Consider the following 22,692-nt stretch of genomic DNA (forward strand, 5'->3'; position numbering starts at 1 on the left):
CTTGGAAAGACAACTCTAAACTATCCTTTTTACATTGGTGGAACGTTATATGTGATGAACATAGAATCGCCTCTATTCCTCAACCCTCTATACATCTTCAAATCAAATCTGATTTACTATGGCTTCCCTTTGCATCTTTTCTGTCACCAACATCATAATCTCTTTCCTCTTTTCTTCTTTTCCTCTCTTTCTCTCCTTCTCTCTGTTCTTTTGTTTTATCCCTCTTCCCTTTTTTTGATAAAAAATTATCCTACTATTTACAGATTTTACTCATTCTCATTATGTCCTCAGGTTGTGTACTATTATAATACAAATAATTCTTGCTCTAGCCTCTTGTTTTTAGCAATATTGTTATCTCTGTTCATAATATGTATTACTTTTTTTTTCTATGTATTACTTGCTTAATGTATTATTACTACTTTATATTTGCTTGTATGCTTATACTTATACTCTTATTGGCTTAATTCACACTTGTTATCCTGTGCTTTCTTATCTTCAATAAAAATTATTTAACAAAAAAAAAAAACAAAAAAAAAAAAAAAGGATTTGGGTGCACCCAGATGCGTTCCACTGGAACACTTACCCATTCTCAACACTTGTTGTCTACCCAATCAGGGCCTGAATTTCGCATCTGTGGTGCAGTTTCTGGCCACAGAGGCATCATTAGTTTATTGCTTCAAGGTATAGCAGCCAACACTGCCATACTGTTTCAGGTCTAGAGGATCAGATCTATGGTCATGAGGAAGGCCCCATTAAAGACCTGTTGCTCCATGTCAGGGAGTGGGTTTCTGTTATGCTTCAACCCCCCCTATTCCTCAACTACTGCTTTTCACATTTTCGTCCATAATCTTCAAGGTCTTCACCCTTTCAGTCCGCCCTAACTATGGTTTGTGTATCTTTCCCTACTTACACTTCACGCTGGTCTCGTCAATATAGGCTACTCAACCCCTCTCCCCTATATTATGTTGCAGCCAAATGTTTGGGCAACACCAGGTATGCTGTCCTCCACTTTAGAGGCCACATTTGAAAGGACTTAGTTTTCTCAAGGATGCTACTTAAAAACAGGCTCCCATCCTTTAAATAAATTCAATAAAATCCGTAAGGTTTCTTCAGCAATCAGTATCTTAAGGCACCTCTTCCCCACTTTCACTTTACATCTCTCCCTACATATAACTACTCTTGACATCACTTCCCATAAACAGCAAGGCCTGAAACACTGGAATCACACCAGCCCCATCACAGACATGAGTCGTGGAAACAACAATCTCCACTTCAGTACACTAGCAGATCAGAATCCAGCACCTACGACCACTCCCATCTGCTCCATCTTCCAGTGGAAGGGTTGGTACTGTGTTAACTGACATTCCTTCAGTACTTCAATGATAATTTGATCTCATTTATGAAACAAAGTCAGTGCGGTTTGCATTGCCCTCAGCAGAACGTGTTCTCCTTAACATCGGTCAACACATTGTATATAGCAGATAAGCAGCCTAGTTGAGAAAGATCTAATCCTGTGCCTCGCCTCACATCCAAGAGTGCACCTTGGACAGAACACTCCACACACATACATCTCTGGGGTGATTTACTGTCTTGCCTTGATTTGGTACACATCCAGGTTTGAAGACTACATTTCCACTCACATCACCGCGCAACCTCAGGATGCTTTACTGTATGTTACCTCTTATTATTCAAGTGATCCAGTGCTTCCACAGTTAGCTAAACTAATTGCTTCTTTGGTTAATCCTCTGCAATTCCCAGGGCTTACTGTCACAAAACCATTTTCTTAGATTTCCTTCAAACTAGTTTCATATTGCCTGAATCTTCTGTGACTGTTTAGCTAATAAGTGATTAGGTTTTTGTGAATTTCCCCGAAATTGTGGGGTCATCTTTGAATTTCTGTGCAACGTTTTAGTGTAGCACTTGGAGCAGGGTTACCTCCATCAGTAACTTTTCAGACTCCCTGTAATCACATGTCCTATTGTGTTTGCATGGTTTTATTCTCTCAGGTTGCACTATTTTACCCCCTCCCCCCTCGATCACAAGTTATTTTTAAATAATGTCTCCAGTCAAGCTTTGCCCACAATGACCATGCAATCATAGGCAAAGGCACCCTTTCTAGAGGCACTCCATGCAGTTAATACCTACATCTCAGAGTTCCTGTAATGAGGGAGAAACATACTTTTGGACACAAGGTTTATGGTTTAAATTGAAACCCTCAACATTGTTCTGAGAAAATAATTCACAGCAAAACATAGTAATGCAGTGCCTCTCTCAGGTTTCCTCTCAATGCATTTAGATTTCTCACTCATCTCTGTTTAATCTGCATAAGACTGGCAGGGGTCAAGAATTCCCTACGTGAGTACATAGGTGTGAGACATGGTGGTGTTGGTTGAGGGGAGTGAAACCTCACTCAAGCAACAGCCTCAATCAGTCAGGGTGAACCACAAAAAAAGTCACTAACTTAGCCTGTGCTTAATCCTCTGTTAGCTTGGCACAAAAGCAGTCAGGCACTGTGTAAACTATTTATGCAGCACTTAAACAGTAATAAAGTGAAATCCCACACCAATTTAGACAAATAGAGCAAATTTAAATAAAGTATTTGACATCAAAATGACAAAGATCAAAGCATTAGAACTGGAGTTATGAATTTTTAAACTGTAGAGTGGAAAATAGCACCTAAAAGATCAAAGCCTCAACTGCAGACATCTAGTCGCGCGAGACCGAGGCACAGTCGAAAGGAACAGCTGACCTTGATAGAGCACAATTCAATGTACAAAGCGGATTGGGCCCGCTCTTCGCTTACCTTTGGACTTAAAAGTAATTTTGAAGAAAAAGGTCTAAAAAGGTCAAGTTCAGCAGGGCAAGCCAGCCGGCAATGTCAGAGGAGGCATCGCAGGATGAAGATTTCCATGTTCGGACTTGGTCTCTTATTTGGTGGTCAAAAATCTCCAGCAGGACGAGCCTGCAGGCTATATCTGATGAGGGCTCTCAGAAGGTTGGATACCGTTCCAGAGAGGAGCTGCTGAAGAGTATTTGCTGCTACAGAGATGAATGCAATGTGAACTACCGCAAAGTCAGGCTGACTGGTAACACACATTTGACAGCCAGAGGTGTAGACAGCTTGAGTGCTGCGCTCCAAGCACCAGCTGCTTGAAGGTGGTTTTATTAGGGTATAGAAAAAACAGTTGTCCAACAGTGTTTTTCTTTTCTTATCGACGGTGATTGCAATCTTTTCATCATTTAGGCACACCTATCCTTTGACAGGACTTGCACTTTAATTCCCCATCACTTAGAATTTGTTTTGCATTACTACTTGCTGGTGCTCACTACTGACGATGATGGTTATTAGCCCTGCACATTGTTGCATTATAAGGCTACACTAGAGGTTACCACGATTTTTGGGTGCTTCCAATAATCTCTCTCCATCTTGATATTCACCCTTTTATAAGTAATTCAATGGGGTTGAAACTTAAACAAGATAGTAGTGGACTATTTTTAATCTGATTTGTAACGGGATACTCTGATGCAGAGTGGTATTTAACAACATTGTATCCCTAGCAGTCACAAGTTTTGTACATATTCTCTCTGTATAGCACTTGAGCACTTTAAAAACTCACCCTTTTCACCATCACTGTGCCGTTGCATTTTTTAATACTACTATATAATGCATTAAAAAAAATAACTTTAACCTTATTGTTTTAAATTGATTTAATAAAATTGATTTGTGCTCAAACCAATCCTTAGAGACCACTGTTTTCTTTATTCACGGTGATGCGACTTAGTGGTGGATCAGCAAGCAAGGAGGCCCTAGTCTCGTTGCTTCTCAGGGCAGACCCAAATTTTGGATTTAGGCTATCTGGGCACCATTAGCACCACTTCTCAGGGTCCAGGACTAGAGGGGCATAGTTTGGAGGCTCAGGACTCATGCTGAATGAGTACAGGTTCAAGATGACTGGAGCCTTTTCTATCCCTTAGGCTCTGATCAAAAGGTCAGCAAACTAACCTTTGGAGACACTCTGGAGGTCCTGGATTCAAGCAGCGTACAGTCCTTAGGCAGCCCTCCGTGTTCTATGCAGGTTCAGAAGTGAGCTGAAGAGCGGGTCTGAGGGTCCTAGTTTTATACCTGCTGCCAGCTTTAAAGTGCAAGAAACTTCAGGAGTCTCCAACCCCCCACCCCACCGAAGTGTCTGGAATTTCCTGCCACCCTTCCCTGCTCCCAAGATGTCTGGAGTCACAAAAAAGAGGGAGTGTGTGTTTGCCCCCCCCCCCTTTTCTTTGCTGCCCCTTTTGTAGGGGGCCAATTGTCCTTCCCTTCGAGTGATGTCCTCTGAGTGTGTTGAGGCAGGATCTTTAAAGTGTAAGTGGGGCTGTGCACAGCTCCGTCCCATCCTGCCAACATCCAGGCTCTCTATTGTCTCTCTGTAAAACAGGAATTCACGAAGGCCAACTGTGAACTACACCTAGTTAGGCACCCAGGACACAGGCATCAAATGGTTAGGTTTCTTCCCCCAGAGATGCTTGGAATTTTCTGCCTCCCTATCCTTGTCCCATCTTTTCTGGGCTCACAGTAGAATAGTGTCAAACCCTTTATGACTCTGCTCAGGTAGAGCCGTTGTGATGTGTAAGTGTGGCAGGTGACGGCTCCTACCCCTCGTACTACTTTACTAGGAACTTATAAGTAAATCAAAAGTGCAAATAGGGAGTAAAACAGTTTTACCATGTCTAAAGGAGAGAGCACAAGCACTTTAGCAGTGGTAAAGTGTACAGAGCGCTAAAAGCCAACAAAAAAGGGTTCAGGAAAAAGGAGTTAAGGCAAAAAGTTTGGGGGTGACCCTGCAGAGAAGGCCAAGTCAACAACAGGGCTAAGCAACTACCGTTTGACATCTCCAGCCTCTTCAAACACCGACTACCAGCACAAAGTTCTTCATGCCTAGGGGATCTATTCAGAGGTCCAATGGTATCTATTCAGGGACACACTGTACAACTGCCTCGAACTCTAAACTCAAAGACTCTTTGAAAGCTGAACCCATCCCCAGATAAGCGTTCGGTACCTTTGGAACGTTTCTCTGAAAGAAAGGCCAAAAAGAAACCACTCCTGTAACTCCCTTTTAGGAATGAGACCATATGGAATATGTGAGAAGTAAATATCACCTGCACTACAGTCATTTGTGAGACTACAACATGGAGAAGAAAAAAAATCCTCATGACTCAAGAGTAGGCCAACCCATTGCACACTGAAAGCAAGGAAGCAGATCTACGAATCACCGAACAGGTTTCATACCTTCTAAACAACATCAGATTGTTTTTTACTTTCAGCTATTGCCTTGTGGGTATGGGGCTCTCATCTAGAGGTGAAAGTAAGCAGTTAAGGACCATAGAAGGGTGACTCATCCAGCACGAAACAGGGCAGACAGATTTATGAGGTGCAGACCAGAAGATGAGAATACTGACAAGGCACCAACTAGCGAAGGCACACAATTGGGTTTCTGTGCGGTTCAGGACCGAAAGAAACTACCAAGGACAGGTAGACATATGGGATAGTCTCCACACCACAGACATATCACCAAGCTCTAGCTCACACCCTTTCAACGATTTAAATAATTTCATCTGACAGCATATGATTTTCAGATACCAAGCCAAAACTGCACATAACCAATAGAAACAAGCATTGGTAAAGCCAATAGGTCTCACCTATGTGAGAGCTATTGGATTTGCCAATGTTTTTAGCCATGTTGCAGAGCAGCATAGCTTCTGTGCAGCATGGTTAAGTGTTTTTTAAACAAACCTTTATAGCACGTTTTTTAACCTCCCTGTGTCACATCACCATTTGCCCCCCAACTTTCACAGCAACTTTTATATAAATGTTAGCCACGCTGCATAGCAGCCATGATGTCTACAACATAGCTAAAAGACAGTGGAAAAAGTAATAGCTCTAACATAGACAAGTTATATTGGCTTTGCCAATGCTAGTTTGTAAAAATAATTTTAGAACTGAAAGTACAGTCCTGACTCATTTGAGAAGGAAGTATTGAGTTTCATTACCCTTGAGCCAGGTAGAGTTGATGCACGCCTTTTTGAAGCAGAACAAGACAGTTATTTTTACATACAGCAATAGCAGCTCACACGGTACCTCGCGTTCAGAGAACACACACGTATGCACAGAGTGTGTGCAGAGCAGAACACATGCCCACGCTGTACAGAATGCATACTCATACAGCATGCACGTAATACACAAATGCACAGTGTATAGAATGCATACAGTATGCACAGAACACACATGTAAAAGGAGCATAAAACAGACAGAACGCGTATATACATAATATATGAGCAACACGACGAGAAGAAAAAAAAAACAATAGTACCTCAATCACAGCACCAGAAACGAAAGGACCATATTCAGGATAAAGCAATCTGTACTTGGTCAATGCTCCTGAGGAAAGAAGAGGAACTGAAGCCAGCACATGCTGGCCAATTAGGAGGCAGAAAATCAGTGACCATGAAGCCAACGAAGGGTAAGCAATAGGCGGCTCCAAGCTCCTTTTTGTACAATATCTCTCACAAGCAAAGGTGGATGCGGGGAAGAAAGGAGAAAGGAGAAGGAGAAACCTAGAACACTACACATCAGATTTAATTTTCAAACATGCAAAAGAATGAGGAAAAACAAAACTAACAAAATGATTCATTTTTTTATTTTTTTCCAGTCTAGATTTATAATTGTGTACAGAATCTGTAAGAACAAACTCCAACCAAACGATTGTGTTCGGGGTGGTGCATCCGCTCATACACCAGACACTAAAAATCACGGACAGAAAAGCAGAAATAGAAAAGCAGCCCATGCACCCCCTCCCTCCCACCTCCGGGTGAATGATCTCACTGGGCCGCGGAGTGAAGGGTGAGCTGCAGGGGCTCATATGTCTTTGATGACTTCCTCCAGCTCCTCCTTGGAGTACATGTGGAACAGTTTGCCGGGCTCCACTGTTGCAAGCTGCGGAGGGAAAGAAAGAGGAGGCAGGTCAGGAGCAGGACAGAGTGTGATCCAATGAAAGCGCGGCCGAACAGCTGCGGCGGCTCTGCTGACGGATGCGGTCATGGGGGAAGAACAATAGTTACTTACCTGTAATCTGTGGTTCTCCAGTATTGGTGTCTTTCATAGATTCACATGCCTGAATCATTCCCCGTCGTCGGAGTGGGAGTCCCACGGTACATAAAAAAGCAATAGTTATGCATATAACAACCAAAAAACCCTGGTAACCTGAACCAGGAAGTAAAGTAGCCTAAGCTACAAGGGAAAAAACTTCCACAGCTATGACTATCACTGTCATTATACACAGTCCAAACTGCAGCCAATCAGGCGACAGCACCCACCAGAATGTTCTCCTCAGAGGCTCAGGCTGTCAGATTTTCTCGCACAGGAGTGAAGCAATACATAATAGCCTAAAAAGCCTCTGAGGGGAGGTGGGCGGGTTGCATGTGAATCTATGAAAGACACCAATACTGGAGAACCACAGATTACAGGTAAGTAACTATTGTTCTTCTCCAGTATTTGGGGTGTCTTTCATAGATTCACATGCCTGAATCAGAGTAGATAGCAGTTGATCACCTTATGCTCATAAGACGCTACTTTGTATCATAGACCATATACATTATGAAACAGTATAACCATAGAGAAATACATGTGTGCTTCAACATATGCAAAACATTTTCAAGCCACAAATAGTATGGAAAAGGCGTCTTATAAAAGCTTAGTGGAGGAGGGAGAACAGAGGCTCACCTTATTTGAAAAGGTTACGTAGAACAGCTTGTCCCACTGATCCATCCGCATCACTTGCAGCTTCCAAACAGTAGTGTCTGGTAAACGTATGGCTGCTGGACCATGTTGCCGCCTTACAGATCTGGTGAAGAGGCACACCGGCAAAAAGAGCTGTAGATGAAGAGATTGCTCTCGTAGAGTGTGCTCTTGGGGTCGCTTGCAATGGTCTTCCAGCTTGATCATGGCATAAACAAATTGCAGCCGAGATCCAGCGCGCTATGGCTGGCTTTGATACTGAATGGCCTTGACGTGGTTTGCCATATGCTACCAAGAGCTGGTCCGATTTGCGCAGTGATGCTGTCCGCTGTAAGTAAAATTTCAGACATCTTTTGATGTCTAAGGAATGCAAGGCCCTTTCTGCAGCTGTTTGCGGATTTGGGAAGAAAGTTTTCAAAACTATGGGTTCATTAAGATGAAAATCCGTCGGGACCTTTGGCATAAATTTTGGATTAGTGCGCAGCACCACAGAATCAGATGTGAATTGCAGAAAGGGTGGATGAACAGTGAACGCTTGGAGATCACTAACCCTTCTTGTAGAAGTTAGAGCCAATAATAAAGAAACCTTCCAAGAAAGGAACTTTAGATCCGCCTTGTGGATGGGCTCGAAAGGATGACGCATTAGTTGTGAAAGCACTATATTAAGGTGCCAAGAAGGAGGTGGACGCCGAATAGGCGGGAACATCCTAAATAACCCCTCAAAAAATTGTTGGATGACTCTATTGGAATAGAGAGAGGTAATACCATCCTGCCGGAACCTTGAAATTGCAGCTAAGAACACGTTCAAAGTAGAGTGGGAAAGACCAGACCTCGCCAACTGTAGAAAGAAAGGCAGAATTTGTTCCGGTTTTGCGTGGATCGGATGGAGATTAACGGATTGACACCACATGCAAAACCTCTTCCACTTTAGTTTGTAGGTTTTAACAGTTGCTGGTGCTCGAGCATTAGCCAAAACCTCTTGGCAGTCTGGAGGGATATCTAGGTGTGCAAATTCAAGCTGTTGAGGAGCCATGCTGGGTCCGGATGACAAATTTGACCGTTCTGAAGGGTCAGAAGATGTGGAATTGGTCGAAACTGTATGGGCTCGGCCTCCGAGAGGAGGAGAAGTTCTGTGAACCAGTACTGGCGGGGCCACCTGGGAGCAATTAAAATCATGCGGCAAGGCTGTTGTTTGATCTTGCGCAGAACTCGTGGAACCAACGGGATCGGTGGAAAGGCGTAAGCATATATTTGCGACCAATTCATCGAAAAGGCATTTCCCAGCGAGTCCTTGTGGGGAGCCCAACTTGCGAAGAATGGGCATTTGCGGTTCTGGCTGGTTGCAAAGAGGTCTAGATCGGGATGCCCCCATTCGTGAAATACCCAGTCTAGGAATGGTTGGTGTAACTCCCATTCGTGATTCGATGTTGTGGTTCTGCTGAGGGAATCCGCCAGAACATTCGTGATTCCTGGGACGTGAATGGCTTTGAGGTTGATCTTGTGGCGAATCGCCCAATCCCAAATCTCTTGCACTTGCTGAGATAGGAGGGCTGACCTCGTCCCGCCTTGTTTGTTCAAGTAATGCATACTTGTTGTATTGTCTGTTCTTACAAGTATGCATGCTCCTCGGATGATGGCCTGGAAGGATTTTAGAGCCAAGAATATGGCTCGTAGTTCTAGCAGGTTGATATGCCACTTTCTTTGTTCTAGAGTCCACCTGCCCCTGACTGTCATTCCTTGAAGGTGCGCTCCCCAACCCTCGAGGGATGCATCTGTGGTGACTGTGAAATCCGGCATTTCGACCAGAAAAGGACAACCCTCTTTCAAGTGTTTCATCTGACCCCACCATTGAAAGGCGTCCCGCATTCGCGAGGTGATGTGAATGATATCCTCGAATGATCCTGTGGTCTGAAGACATTGCAGATTGAGCTCCTCCTGCAACGGTCTCATTCTGTACCGACAGTTGGGAATGAGATGAATGCAAGACGAAATCATCCCTAGGAAGGATTTGTACACACGGACTGAAACGCACTCTTTTGAAAGTAGTGAGCGCGCAAGATTGCATATCTTGATTTGCCTTTCTTTTGACACAAAGGCTTTGGCCAGATCCGTGTCCAATGTCGCTCCTAGGAACGTTCTTCTTTGCGAAGGAGCTAGATGTGATTTCTCCAGATTTGTTGACAGACCCAGGGACTGGAAGAGTAAGAGGCATTTTTGAACATGCTCGGATGCTACCTTGGCTGAACTCGCCTTGATAAGGCAGTCGTCCAGGTACGGGAATATTTGAACTCCTTGCAGACGGAGATGCGCAGTCACTGGCGCTATGACCTTTGTGAAGACTGGGTGCGGAACGGAGTCCAAATGGGAGGACTCTGAATTGAAAATCCCTGCCAGCCACTCTGAACCGTAGACATTTTCTGTGCCTGGGTAGGATTGGTACATGAAAATAAGCGTCCTGCAGGTCGAGGGTGGCCATGTAATCTCCCATCGAAAGCAACTGCAGAATTTCTTGGAGCGTCAACATCCGGAAAGACATTTTCTTTAAATTGTTGAGAGCGCGGAGGTCGAGAATTGGACGCCACTCTCCTGATTTTTTCCGGATGAGGAAAAACCTTGAATAAAAGCCCCTTCCCTTCTGTAGGATAGGGACCTTTTCGATTGCTCCTTTTTGAATCATCAAATTTATTTGGGAAAAAAGCTCTTTGAGATGAGCAGGGGGTGGGCCTTTGGGAGGAGAATTTGGCGGAATTTGTGAATTCCAGAGCATGGCCTCTGGATATTATATCTAATACCCACTTGTCTGTGGTAATCTTGGACCAATTTGAATAAAAGTGGGATATTTGACCTCCAATTCTTGTACGTGGTAACGGTAGAGATGGTGGCAGGTGGCTGAACTCATTGCTTCTTACCGGACTCTCGTCCGCGAAAGGACTGTTTCCTACGAGACTGCGAATATGGTTGATTTCGCTGTCCGTAATATTGCTGGCGATAATTCTGAGATTTTGGCCAGATTGAGAGGTCTGAAAGGAACGCTGTTGGTTATAACCTCCCCTGCTAGAGAAGGATCCACGTCCTCTGGCTCCACGGAAGGTAGATTTTCGAAATTGTAAACTACCCAGAGACCTTGCCGTCTCCGTATCCTTCTTAATCGCCTGTAGTGCTTCATCCACATGTGCACCGAACAAGGATTCACCATCAAATGGCATGTCTATAATTTTAGACTGCACCTCCTGGCGAAAAGATGTTGACTTCAGCCAACCCTGCCTTCTCAGCACTGCAGCTCCTGCCAACTGCCTGAACCCAGTTGATGCCACATCCACTGCTGCATCAATGATCTCCGCTGATGCATACTCTCCTTCCTGCAGGATCTTTACGGCCTCGGATTTTGAAGGCTCCGGTAACATGTCGAGGAAAGGAGAGATGTCTGACCACATCTGACGGTCGTATCTCCCTAAAATCGCCAGGGAGTTTGCAGCCCGAACTGTGGTTGTTGCCATCGTGGACACCTTCTTTCCTATTGCGTCCAATCTTCTACCATCTCTATCAGGTGGAGCTGATATGGGTGTTGATGGATTTCTAGCCAGTCTCTGAGCCGCTTGCGCTATAACAGAGTCCGCCTTAGGTTGACCAATTAGGCATGCTGGTGAATTACTTGGGGCTCTATATTTCTTGTCCAGCCTTGGTAACACTGCTGGAAGAGAATTAGGGTTAGCCATCAGTCTCAATCCCTCCTTCCAAATAAAATCAATGATTGGGATTGCCCGAACCTGCTTCCTTGGTTGGTCCTTAAAGTCATACAGGAAGCAGTCATCCTCCTTTGTTTCCATGGGGATCAGGAATCTCTTGGTCGCTCTTTCCATAAGTGAATGGAAATTCCCAATGTCCACCGGGGGAGAGTCCACCGGAGCCGGAGCACTCGGAGAAGGAGTTTGTACCTGATAATTATCCCACTCCGACATGATTGAGTGATCATCTACCTCTCCTTCCTCCCTTTCATCGTCTGTAACCTGCGATTGACGAGATGGCAACGGAGAAGGTGGTCTTGGTAACTGTAACGACGACAACTGTACTCTTGGCCTGGGTGTCGACGGAAGAGATTCCGCCGTTTCCGAAGGAGGGAAACGTCTATAGTAATCTTGCAACATATACTGCAGATTTTCAAGCAGTTCCATTGGCATTTGACCAGACGGCACTGGTGCAGGAGGTGTCGGCTGTGGTTCCATATTAAGATCTTCGTACTGGTCCTCATCATCATCATCCTCATCATCTTGATATTTGATGAGAAGCTCCGATGGACTCCTTGCAGTCCGAAACCTCTCATCTTCTTCGGAATCGTTATCCTCCGATTGTAAAAGTTGCGCCGGCAATTTTAGAAGCGATATAGCTTCTAAAGACGATCCTCTGCGCTGAAGAAGCTTAGTCGCTGTTGTCCTCTGATCAGACACGACAGACGACGGAGTCGCCGTCCACACCTGCATATCCATGCAGGTAGATAGAGGAGGTGGTGACAATCGCGTCGACGGAACCGACGACGGTGGTAATCCTGCCATTTTCGATGACGAGGCTGTTTTCGTCGACGAGATAGTAGTAGTCGACGACAGGACAATCTTCGTCGACGAGGGCGTCGTCGACGGGGCACTCTTCGTCGACGGTGGCGTCGACGCGTCCATCTTCGTCGACGCATGGATCTTAGTCGACGGGGCATTCTTCGTCGACGGGGCAACTGTCGACGGTACCACAATCTTCGTCGACGGAGTAGACGTCGACGAGGTAGTCTTCGTAGACGGAGCAATTTTCTTGCTTCTTACCGTCGACGGAACGGAGACGAGGGATGACACCTCCTTCGTCGACGAGATGGGTTTAACACTCACCGAGACCAGCGTCGACGGCGATGAAGCTGATGACATTATCATTGCAGGTCTCGGCGACGAGAATGTAATAGTCGACGTTGAAACCGCATCGACGATAATAACCGTCGACGCCACTGCCGTCGACGGCGCCGTCGACGACGGCAATCTCACTTGAGGTAAATTCCTCTCAGGAAAACTTTTAGCTGGCAGAGTTTTTCCTGATTTCCTCGGGGGCGTAGAGGGCTTGGATCCTGAAGGTGGAGACGTCTTCTTAGATGAAGACGAAGACTGACCCGAGCCCTTAACAGACTGGGCTCTCCTCGACACCTTCGCCCCAGTAGAAGAAAACTCTTCTTCAGCCACCCTTTTTCTGGAAGAGATAGAGGACCCAGAGGCAGTTTCTATCCCTGACAAAGGATCATCTTTATCCTTAAGCTTCTGTAGCCACAGAAGAAGGCGTCCTTCTCTATCCCTTAAGGTCTTCTGAGGGAAAGTCCGGCAAATCTTGCACTCCTTCACTTCGTGATCAGGATAGAGGCAATAGATGCATTTTTTGTGAGGGTCTTCAGAAAAAAGCCGAAGCTTTCCGCAGGACTCATAAGGTCTGAAGAGGGATCTTTTTGTAGTTGACATCCTAAAAGTTGTAGAAACAGTAGAAACTTGAAGAAACTGAGCAGAGCTCAGGGAGACTCCCTTCACACGACGTGCGGTAGAAAATCTGACAGCCTGAGCCTCTGAGGAGAACATTCTGGTGGGTGCTGTCGCCTGATTGGCTGCAGTTTGGACTGTGTATAATGACAGTGATTGTCATAGCTGTGGAAGTTTTTTCCCTTGTAGCTTAGGCTACTTTACTTCCTGGTTCAGGTTACCAGGGTTTTTTGGTTGTTATATGCATAATTATTGCTTTTTTATGTACCGTGGGACTCCCACTCCGACGACGGGGAATGATTCAGGCATGTGAATCTATGAAAGACACCCCAAATACTGGAGAATCTCAGCCTCACTCAGAGCCAGGCACTCGCCCACAGCTTAAAATAAACCACCGGTCCAGGAATAACCAGTGTCGGGCAGAATCCCCGCCCTATCCAGCAGACAGAGCACCTTGTCGCAGGAGCACGCAGAGCCACACGTGGCTGTGCAGCAGGGGCGCACCTTCTATGTAAAGTCTCCTTCGGCCAGGGGTCTGGCTCACAGGCCGGTGCAGGACAAGCTGTGTACCACGTGATAACCAGTACAGTACTGGGGTGAGGGGAGGCATATTACATGTGGGCGAAGCATTGTTTCCCAGGTGCTCAGATACAGTGATCTCCGAGTGAAGCCACGAGAATGTCAAGTGATGCTTCAGAGAACACTCCTGCGCTAGGGCCCTGTGGTTCTGCACTGCTGACGTGTACAAGTGGGGCCCCAGCAGCAGTTTACCCTCAAAACACAAGGTATCCCCACTCTCAGGAGGCTCAGCCAGAACGGCTCAGTTACCGTCCAGGATGGCGGGACACGCTGCACCTGTGCAGTATTATTACATCCAACCACAGCTACCTCAATGTTGACGGCGTTCAGCTTCTCCTCCATCACTTGCTTCAAGATCGTCAGGGCAGACTTGATTGCCTCCTTCAACGTCATGGACTGCAACGAAACACAATTTAAAATCAATATCCGAGCACCAGGCTGCTAGCCATGGACTTTCATTTAACAAAGCTGACCATTCTGCATTCATTCCAACTGAAAGCACCCACTCAATAACGATTCTAAGATTAAACCCAGGAGTGGACCCGCATTGTTCAGCCTACATGGAGCGGTCATGCAACCCTAACGGCATCATCTCAGCACAGCAGTGCAGATGCACATAGCACTGCAATGACGACTATCACATGAACAAACGCTCTAGTCAGTGCAAGGGCGCCCCTCAGTGCACGCATTTAATCCCAGCGAGCAGTGTATGCTGATCTAGGCAGGCAGCTTTTCAGGCTGGGCTCGGGGACCCGCGCCACCACAGGTGACGGCCAGGGAAGGAGGGTATGACACACGCTGCCCACTTTGCAGGATAGGGTCACTGAAAGGAGGAGAAGTTTCCGGGTTGCTTTATCCATTCAGCAATAGTAATGTATATCAGGATTGTGCAGAGAGCTGGCAACAAGACAGAATTCCCGCTACAGTCATGAAAAGGGATGAATCACGAATACCCGCCCTAGCAACAAACACCCACAGGCAATGAGTATAGAGCCAAATCTGAATTCTGAGAAGAAACAAAAGCTAATTCAGAAACCAGGCTAGGCTAGTACTTATGTTGCTCAATCGTCATTAAGAGGCTTGTTAGATTATGGCATCATAGAAAATGCATATGAAAATCAAAACAGCCATATGTTCAGTGGATATAGTCATACACATCATGTTAAAAAAATGTAATGAGGACTGATCCACCGAAGCAGAAATAATCGAGTCTCACTGGCACTGCAATATTACACCAAACGTTTAAATCCATCAATTGTGATGATTTTCAATTAACATTTCGGTTAAGAAAGTGTAAAAAAAATGTGAGATACTCTCTACATTTACTTATGCACCTTCCGAAACAGATGGTGTAAGGGCACAGCCAATCTTATAATTTATTTTTACCAAACGGTTTCAAACTGAGCCTCTTCAAATATTGGTAATATTACGGGAGGGATTCATAATCCATACATCTTGTCCTCCGTGACAGTGGTCAGTTTTAACCCCACATGCTGCCATTTTAACGTTTCAAGAGAACAGTCTCTTACTAAATTCCTACAAATTTCCACTTGCACTTACACTCATACCTCCCTTTCCACAATTTCCTTCTTCATTGGTGAATTTATTAATGCTCAATAGCGGTTCTTCCCTGGAGCTGTTGCAAGTGGATTATTCCCACTCTTCAAGATTGTGTTCCTCAAAGGAGAGGCAGCCTGAATCCACGAAGCCCTGTGCCAGCTATAGTGCTCCCCCCTGCAGCCACAGCCACTGTAATTATGTGGCAAGGTTGACTAAATTATGAAGCAAGAAAGATCAAATTATGCACAGTAGCACACCTTTTATCATAGTTTTACTTCATTATGTTGTCTTTTTAGGTCATGCCTAGAGTTGCAGCGCGAATGCGCTGCCATCACTTTGCGAGGCATTGCAGTCTATACTGTAGTGTGGAAGCTTCGTGGAAGCTCCGCCCACTCTCTGCCCATTGGCTTTTGTCGTAAATGCTGCCTTCCGATTGGTTTGAGGCTTGTTAGTCCCTCCTCATCCATCATTTGTATCCTTCCATGGCTAATGGCCCCTTTACTTCTAACACTATTTTCTTCCGTCTCCCCACCCCACCGCCCCCTTCCTCAGTCTGTGACTTCTCACCCTCCCCCGACCCCCCCCCCCCCCCCCCGTTCGTGTTTTCTTGCCTGCCGGCACTTCCGTTTTCATCTTTATTATTGCCACCTTGAAATATGCAAGTTCAAGATGCGTGCTGTACAAAAACTTCTCGTGTTTAATGAACTAGATCGCAACGTTACTCTAAATATAATAAGACTCTAGGCAACATTCGGGGTATGCATGGCAACTGATGCCTCTTAGTTCACAAATGGCATTCTTGTAAGGCGGGAGGAGCGGCAGTGTTTTAACTCAAGCTTAAAACGAGCACTTTTAATAACTTCCTCTCAATTCAGTGCTATAATCTTGTGTACTGAGGTGACGAGCTAAAGAAATGCACTTTTTTGAATTCTAAAGACATTATCGCACATTTACATCATGTTTACTGTATGATTAACATGCCGATCATTTTCACGGCTCGCCCACTGGCTCGTATACGCTTGGCTCGTCTCCGGCTGGCTCTACCTGCTAATTAATACATTGGCTCACGCACCTCTAACAAAGAGAGATGAATGGATACATCACAGTGAGCCCGGTAGATGGTAGAGAAATAAACTGGTGCAGACAGACAAAGTCGGTCTCCATTGCCTCACGTCAGAGTCATCACTTTCAATAACCTGGAAATCTGCCAGCAACTCCCGCATGCCCCAACCTCATCCCCCTCACCTATTCTCAGCAGAAGCGGCAGATTCTGAGCTGTGCCCTGCTAGTGCAGAGGAGCACAGCAGAGTCTGTAGAAGCGCTGGGATCCCTAGCCTCTCCGGGCGGGCACCGAAGCCTTCCGGGTGCCTTCACACTCAGGATAAATGACTACATTTTGTTCTGTGCTTTAGTCGCCCTCTGTGAGCACTGTCTGGTAGATGGAGCTCTGTGTTAATAAACACATTCAGAGAGGTGGTTGTGTACAAACAAACAAACAGCCAAAATACCGTACGTTTTGAACGTGTAGTTAAAAACCTGCTCATCGAGTACCTCATTGGCTGATCATTCGATGGCACCACCAAAATTACATTTGGACACATTTGCTCAACTGTAAAAAAAACTTCCTTCTATGGGTCATTTAACAACTCTGGGCTTTGGTGTTAGGTAACCTACTTTGGATGCTGTGTAAAGGAGTAAATACAAAAATTAATGCAATGAAACTAAGCAACCAGTACTGTCTAAAACACTGAAAACTGACACGCATTCTGCACACTTAACTAATAGCACTGGGCAACCTTTGACAACTAGGCAATGAATACATTTTCATGTACCCCGAATCCCCCCTGGCAAACTTCATTGCCTCCCAGTGTTTGGGGATAACCAAGACGCAGGAGAGCAAGTCAAATAGTCTAGAAAATGAAAGAGAAACCGGGATTCGGTCCCATGCTCCGATCCCGATTGCGTTGGTTAGTCTGTAAGCACTACTTTTATTAATGAGTTTTGCATTAGTAAAGCACCACGGTGTGCATGTGTGGGGACACTTCACCCATGAGGTACGTGCCAAATAATTGTTGGCACAATCCACACTTTGCGTCTTTTTCAATATATTTATTACGAAGTGCAGGACCTTTCCAAGGGATTTTGCACACTACATACATTCACTCCAAAAATAAAACGTGCAGGTAAAAAAACATTGCCATTTACAATGTCAATAGCTCTAACTCACAAATGCGAAAGCTATCTGCTTTGCAAATGCTTGTTTACAAAGGTAAACACCCCCTGGGCAATGGTTTCAATTCTTAGTTCCAATTTAACACCGAAATCCAGCAATAAGCAACAGAAAGGTGACCGGTCAACCTGTGCAAATTGACTTTTACTGCACAGCAACGTGTCGCTGTATTTTTAGTAACTTTTGATCCGCCTGAGCTAGAAATAATTTTTGGGGTAAAAACTTGCAAATTAAGCAGTAGATGTTTTATTATGTAGGAAATCCATAACTATGCGGAAAATTCAGAGGACGCAAATTTGCATAATTTCAGTGGCCTTGACAAGAGCCTTTTATACACTGTTAGGAAAAGAAGGGGGATGGGGCGAGGTGGGGGTGCTTTATGTGCCTGTAAAATAATCTCATACAAGCGATCACAGCTCAGCAGTGCCACCTTGTGGGCAACGCCACATTACTGCGTAAACCAGGGCCTCAGTGTGTTAATTCATCAATCATAATAAAACTCAATAATGTGGAAGCCGGCAATGGAATGCGTGCTCGACGCTTTACCACCTGGATTCATGAGGGGGGGGGGGCACTGGCACATAAGAGGAGCAGGGCAGCACTCCTTACCTTGTGGTACACCTCCTGCAAGGAGCTCTGCGCACCCTCGGAGGCAGAGCCGATAGCTCGCGCGTCACACTGGACGAAGGTCCCAGAAGGGTCCATGTGAAAGCTGAAACGAAAATGGGGCCCGGGGTTAGAGTCTGAGGGGGTTGCGCTTGCCCCGCCAGCACGAGATCACTTACTGCTCTTCTCTCCACCCAGTGTCGGGAAAAGCCTACCGCGCAGGCGACCCTCTGCACACCCGTACTCACACCCCCCTACATACCCCATCCCTACCCTCGCACGCCCCGAGAATGGGTGAACTTTCCCTACATTAAAATAATCGCCATTCCTTAATGCACGCATCAGAAGTCTGTACTTACAGCTGGGGCCCTTTCTCGTCCGTTCCTCCGAACAGTAGGGCCACTCCGAAGGGGCGGCTCTGCAAAGAGAAAAAAAACACAGCTAGAAACATCACTAGGGAGAAATTGCAGAAGGGGCCGCGGAGACAACACCCACCCACGGAACTGTCATCAGGTGCTTTTGCTTGCACGGAACCGCGGGGAATGATCATTGCTTCACAGGCTTGGGCCCGCCCGAGACTGCCTTTAGTAGCAAGGATTCCCAGGATAATTCTCGGCAATTAGAGGGCATCTGGGAACAGACCGGCACGTGGCGTGCGTGCAGATGAGACACAAGACAACACTTATCTGGAAGAATAACCCGTGCTGAGAAAGAGCAGCGTTATATCATATCCCCAGTGAGGCGCACTCACCATGGCTCCGGGATCGGCATCTTCCTCCCCAAACTGCAGGGCCAGATTGGAGACGGCCTGAGTCACACTCTCCACAGTCATCGTCTCGTTGTACGTGAACCAGTGGTTCTGAAGAGAGAGGACAGAGCGAGAAATGAACCTGCCCAAACTACAAATCTCTAGCCACAACTTTGTTACACAAGGGAATGCCTTAACATTGACCACCCCAATAAAATCCTCAAACCACGATTTGTCTGGGGACCAATTTCACATACTATGAGGTAAACTGAACTCACACACAGGCTATGGCTCGGTCTGTGACACAGAACTTTGTTGACATGCGTTATATAAGCACCAAGCCGTTCTCCTCGGTTCAATACACACTAGCAGTATACCCCCACACACTCTCTCACATAGGCTGTTCTCAAGAGTCAACTCTGACATAGCAATTTCTACATGGAAAGAAACCTACTTTTTGCGGGGCATGCATCTCACACAGGCAGTTTTGACGCACTGTGTTGCATTTTGTCTCCAAGCACCTGCAGATCTCCAGACTTTGCTGAAAATCCAAGGGCCAACTTCCTGCAGAGGCCGCAATTGCAGTCACCGTCAGGACCAGCAGAAAGGGAGGTGCAGATCCAGGCCAGGACCAAAAAGTGCACGGGTTACACCAGGTAAGGTGCGGAGGGTTAGAACCTGTTAGTCAAGTATAAGATCCAAACAGTAATCTTCTTTGGTCCACTTACAGTAACCTGGGGTCGCATTGTGCCAGGACGCACCAAGTCCTATACCCAAAGGTGTGTTAGGTTAGTTGGGAGCTAGTAGCGAAGAAATCATCCAAGATATAGCTATTGTAAGGGTTCTCATTAGCCCATACATACAGGGACATCTCCAAGACCCTAGGAATCGGTTAGCAGCCAGTTACAAGTTAAAGGTCATTTGTTTTCACAAGGTAGCCCCAATCAGACTTTGTGAACCACAAACAAAAGTCCAAACGTCCATAATTATCAAGCAAACTCTTTAAATTCCAGTTTATTTAAACGTTAGACTTTTAGCCTAAAACCAGACACTATCAATGAAATCCATTGAATAACTTTGGAATCTGTACCAGATAAAAGGTGACTTGTGTTCGATCTTTCTGGGACCCTTCAATCCCTTGTATACTTTCATTGCCTGGCTGTTATGCACGGTGGTGATCCAGGGCATGTGTAATCACCGAGTCGCACCCACAGCGATACTCCCACAAGAGAAGTGCAGGCAGCAGCCACTACACTGCTTTGGCACATTACACTACGTAAACCAGGACGGGTTCGGATCTCTGGAATCCTAACTGCTTCGCTGTTTTGGTTTTCACTGCTTCTCATTGACGGTTCTAACTCAAGTAAAAAAAAAAGAAAAAAGAAAAGAGGCCCTGGTGCCAAAATACTGAACCAAAGGACTCGGCTATGCAGAGTACAGTTCACATGTCTAGCACATGCCTTGAATTATTGTTTGCCCTGAAACACATGCCCCATATGTGACTTAAGCGATCAGTTATTCTCAGAAAGGTATTTTATTTCAAGCAACGATGCATGTGGCCGTATTCTTGGTCAGGTAAGGGATAGAATGTGCTTTCTAATTTCGTTGAAAGACAGGAAAGTTTACCTGTGTCTCCACTCTTGCCTTGTCTATTAAAGTCTTTGCGTCAGCTATTAATCCACTCATGGCACAGCCTGAAAGAGAAGGTCGAATAAGTGTTTGCGTTCAGCAGGTTCAAAGAGGTGAGAAATCCAATATTGTACCCTGGAGGCAAAAACCCAAAAAAGTATTTGAAACCCTTTTCACGGGGGACTTGGGACAAAGGTGAAACGGCAGAGGTAACTATGTATATTATTCATATTTTCTTAAGCTTCAATGACATCCGAGTCAAGGAAGAAGGCATCTTGGGAACAATTACAATTTGCATTTCATCGATTACTTGTAATACGAACACTTTATACATTTAAGTGCCCACAGTTTATTCAATCTTACATTTTTGTGGTCACTTGCAAAGACAGGAAGCAAATACAGCACCATGTAAAGTGTACAATGCATTCGCAAGAAAAATAGGTCATGCAATTAAAAATGCATACTATTTGGCGAAATAACGATTCAAGACTTAAAAAAATTCAAGTTTAAGTAGCTTATGTCATTTAAAAAAAAAAACATCAATGTAAGCGGTAACTATACATTGATGGGACATTTCAGACACTTCAATTTGGTGGTCCTTCAATGAGGGACAGAAATGTATTGGGGGCAATTTAAGGAAGCATCACAACTCAATGAAAGCATGGGGATAGAAGATATCTTTTGTGGCATAATGACATCAATGTATGCAGACATGTAATGCAATAAGGCAACAACAGCGTGTTTGGGGGTTTGTTAAATGGGCACATCACAGAGACCATCGAAGTCCATTCAACTGTTCACAACTGTTCTAACCAGCATGAGCAGAACGTTTAAGCATCCTGTGTCTGTAGTGGAAAGAGCGAGACGGAGGACATAATGTGTTTCATTCGAGTTTTGTTGTACGTGTGCTGGAGCACTGTAAAGGTGTCTCGTTGCCTGTGGGGAGTAGGGGAACTGGTTAGCAAAACAGACCTCATGAAAGAAGTAGACATGGTAGGACCGTACGAGCAGTCTCCAATCTTCCGTTCCATCAGGTGGGTTGGCTTTTCGCCAAGTAGCTCAAGTTACTCATCTTGGTTTTCAAGACTATACACCTTTATTGGCCAAGGTGATATCTACTGTCCACACCGTTTGTTCTGCTTCTCAACACCACCTGAACACCCACAAGCTATGCCCTAGTACAGAACCTTCTCACTCGTGGTTATATTACACTGGCATTTTGGCCCCAGTTGCAATGAGAGAACCCACTTTCTTTCCCAGCATCTGAAGAGCCTATCGAGGCTTACCTCATTGCCGTAACATTTCTGCCTAGACTTTCTTCAAGGAGTCCAACACGACTTACAACTAACCACAAAGCCCGGCTATTCTGAGTTAAGGACGAAGGTCTCTGCACATCTACGTTAAGCCATGTATGTTTGACTCCTGGCTTCCAATCCATTTGTTCATATGGCCATTGGCTGCCTGGTTTCTGTGTTTGCACATCTGCTAATCTTTTAAACTGACAACAGAGCACCACTTTGATAAGGAGGTACTTGGTATTGAATATGCTACTTACCAGTATGCATCTGTTCTTGGCATGTAGGGCTGCTGACATTCATATCTGTGCATAGATCGCCGCCTAGTGTTGGGTCCGGATGATTGCACATTGTTGTCCTGGAAGAGTCTTCGAAGTATCACGAGATAGGTGGCTCCTCCCCTGGACTACAGTGCGCATGGGCATCCTCTCCATCCTTAGATTGTTTTTCGCCATTGTGGCAGTGATGGAGTAGATACAGTAAGTGATGACCATGCTATACAGAAATTCTGAGTGCTGCAGCCGCTACAGGCGCCGGGGAGGAGGGTGGGCGATATGAATGTCAGCAGCCCTACATGCCAAGAACAGATGCATACTGGTAAGTAGCATATTCAGTTCGAGGCATGTGGGCTGCTGAATTCATATCTGTGCATAGATTATATAGCAGTACCTCCATTAGCGGCGGCTGCCCGTGCCAGCTGCAGCAGTCTGAAAAAGAGTTTTGAGAACAGCCTGTCCTACGGCTGCCTGCTGGTTTGAGTG

At 45.5% G+C, this 22,692-nt stretch overlaps 1 protein-coding gene across 4 annotated transcripts in view; it reads right to left on the reverse strand.

Moving 5' to 3' along the window:
- Positions 1-6,667: 6,667 nt before the first annotated feature.
- The window catches only part of PSMA5 (proteasome 20S subunit alpha 5), a 189,817-nt gene continuing 173,792 nt past the window's right edge, over positions 6,668-22,692 (reverse strand). For all 4 annotated transcript variants that reach the window (XM_085652970.1, XM_085652979.1, XM_085652963.1 and 1 more), the window contains exons 4-9: positions 20,634-20,701; positions 19,011-19,118; positions 18,619-18,677; positions 18,263-18,365; positions 14,173-14,259; positions 6,668-6,985 (exon numbers count right to left, since the gene is read on the reverse strand). In XM_085652970.1, the coding sequence (XP_085509096.1) occupies positions 6,908-6,985; positions 14,173-14,259; positions 18,263-18,365; positions 18,619-18,677; positions 19,011-19,118; positions 20,634-20,701 (503 nt within the window). In that variant the 3' untranslated portion in view covers positions 6,668-6,907. The remainder of the gene's footprint in view (positions 6,986-14,172; positions 14,260-18,262; positions 18,366-18,618; positions 18,678-19,010; positions 19,119-20,633; positions 20,702-22,692) is intronic.

This window comes from Triturus cristatus, chromosome 1_1 (assembly GCF_964204655.1).
Source record: "Triturus cristatus chromosome 1_1, aTriCri1.1, whole genome shotgun sequence".
NCBI lineage: Eukaryota > Metazoa > Chordata > Amphibia > Caudata > Salamandridae > Triturus > Triturus cristatus.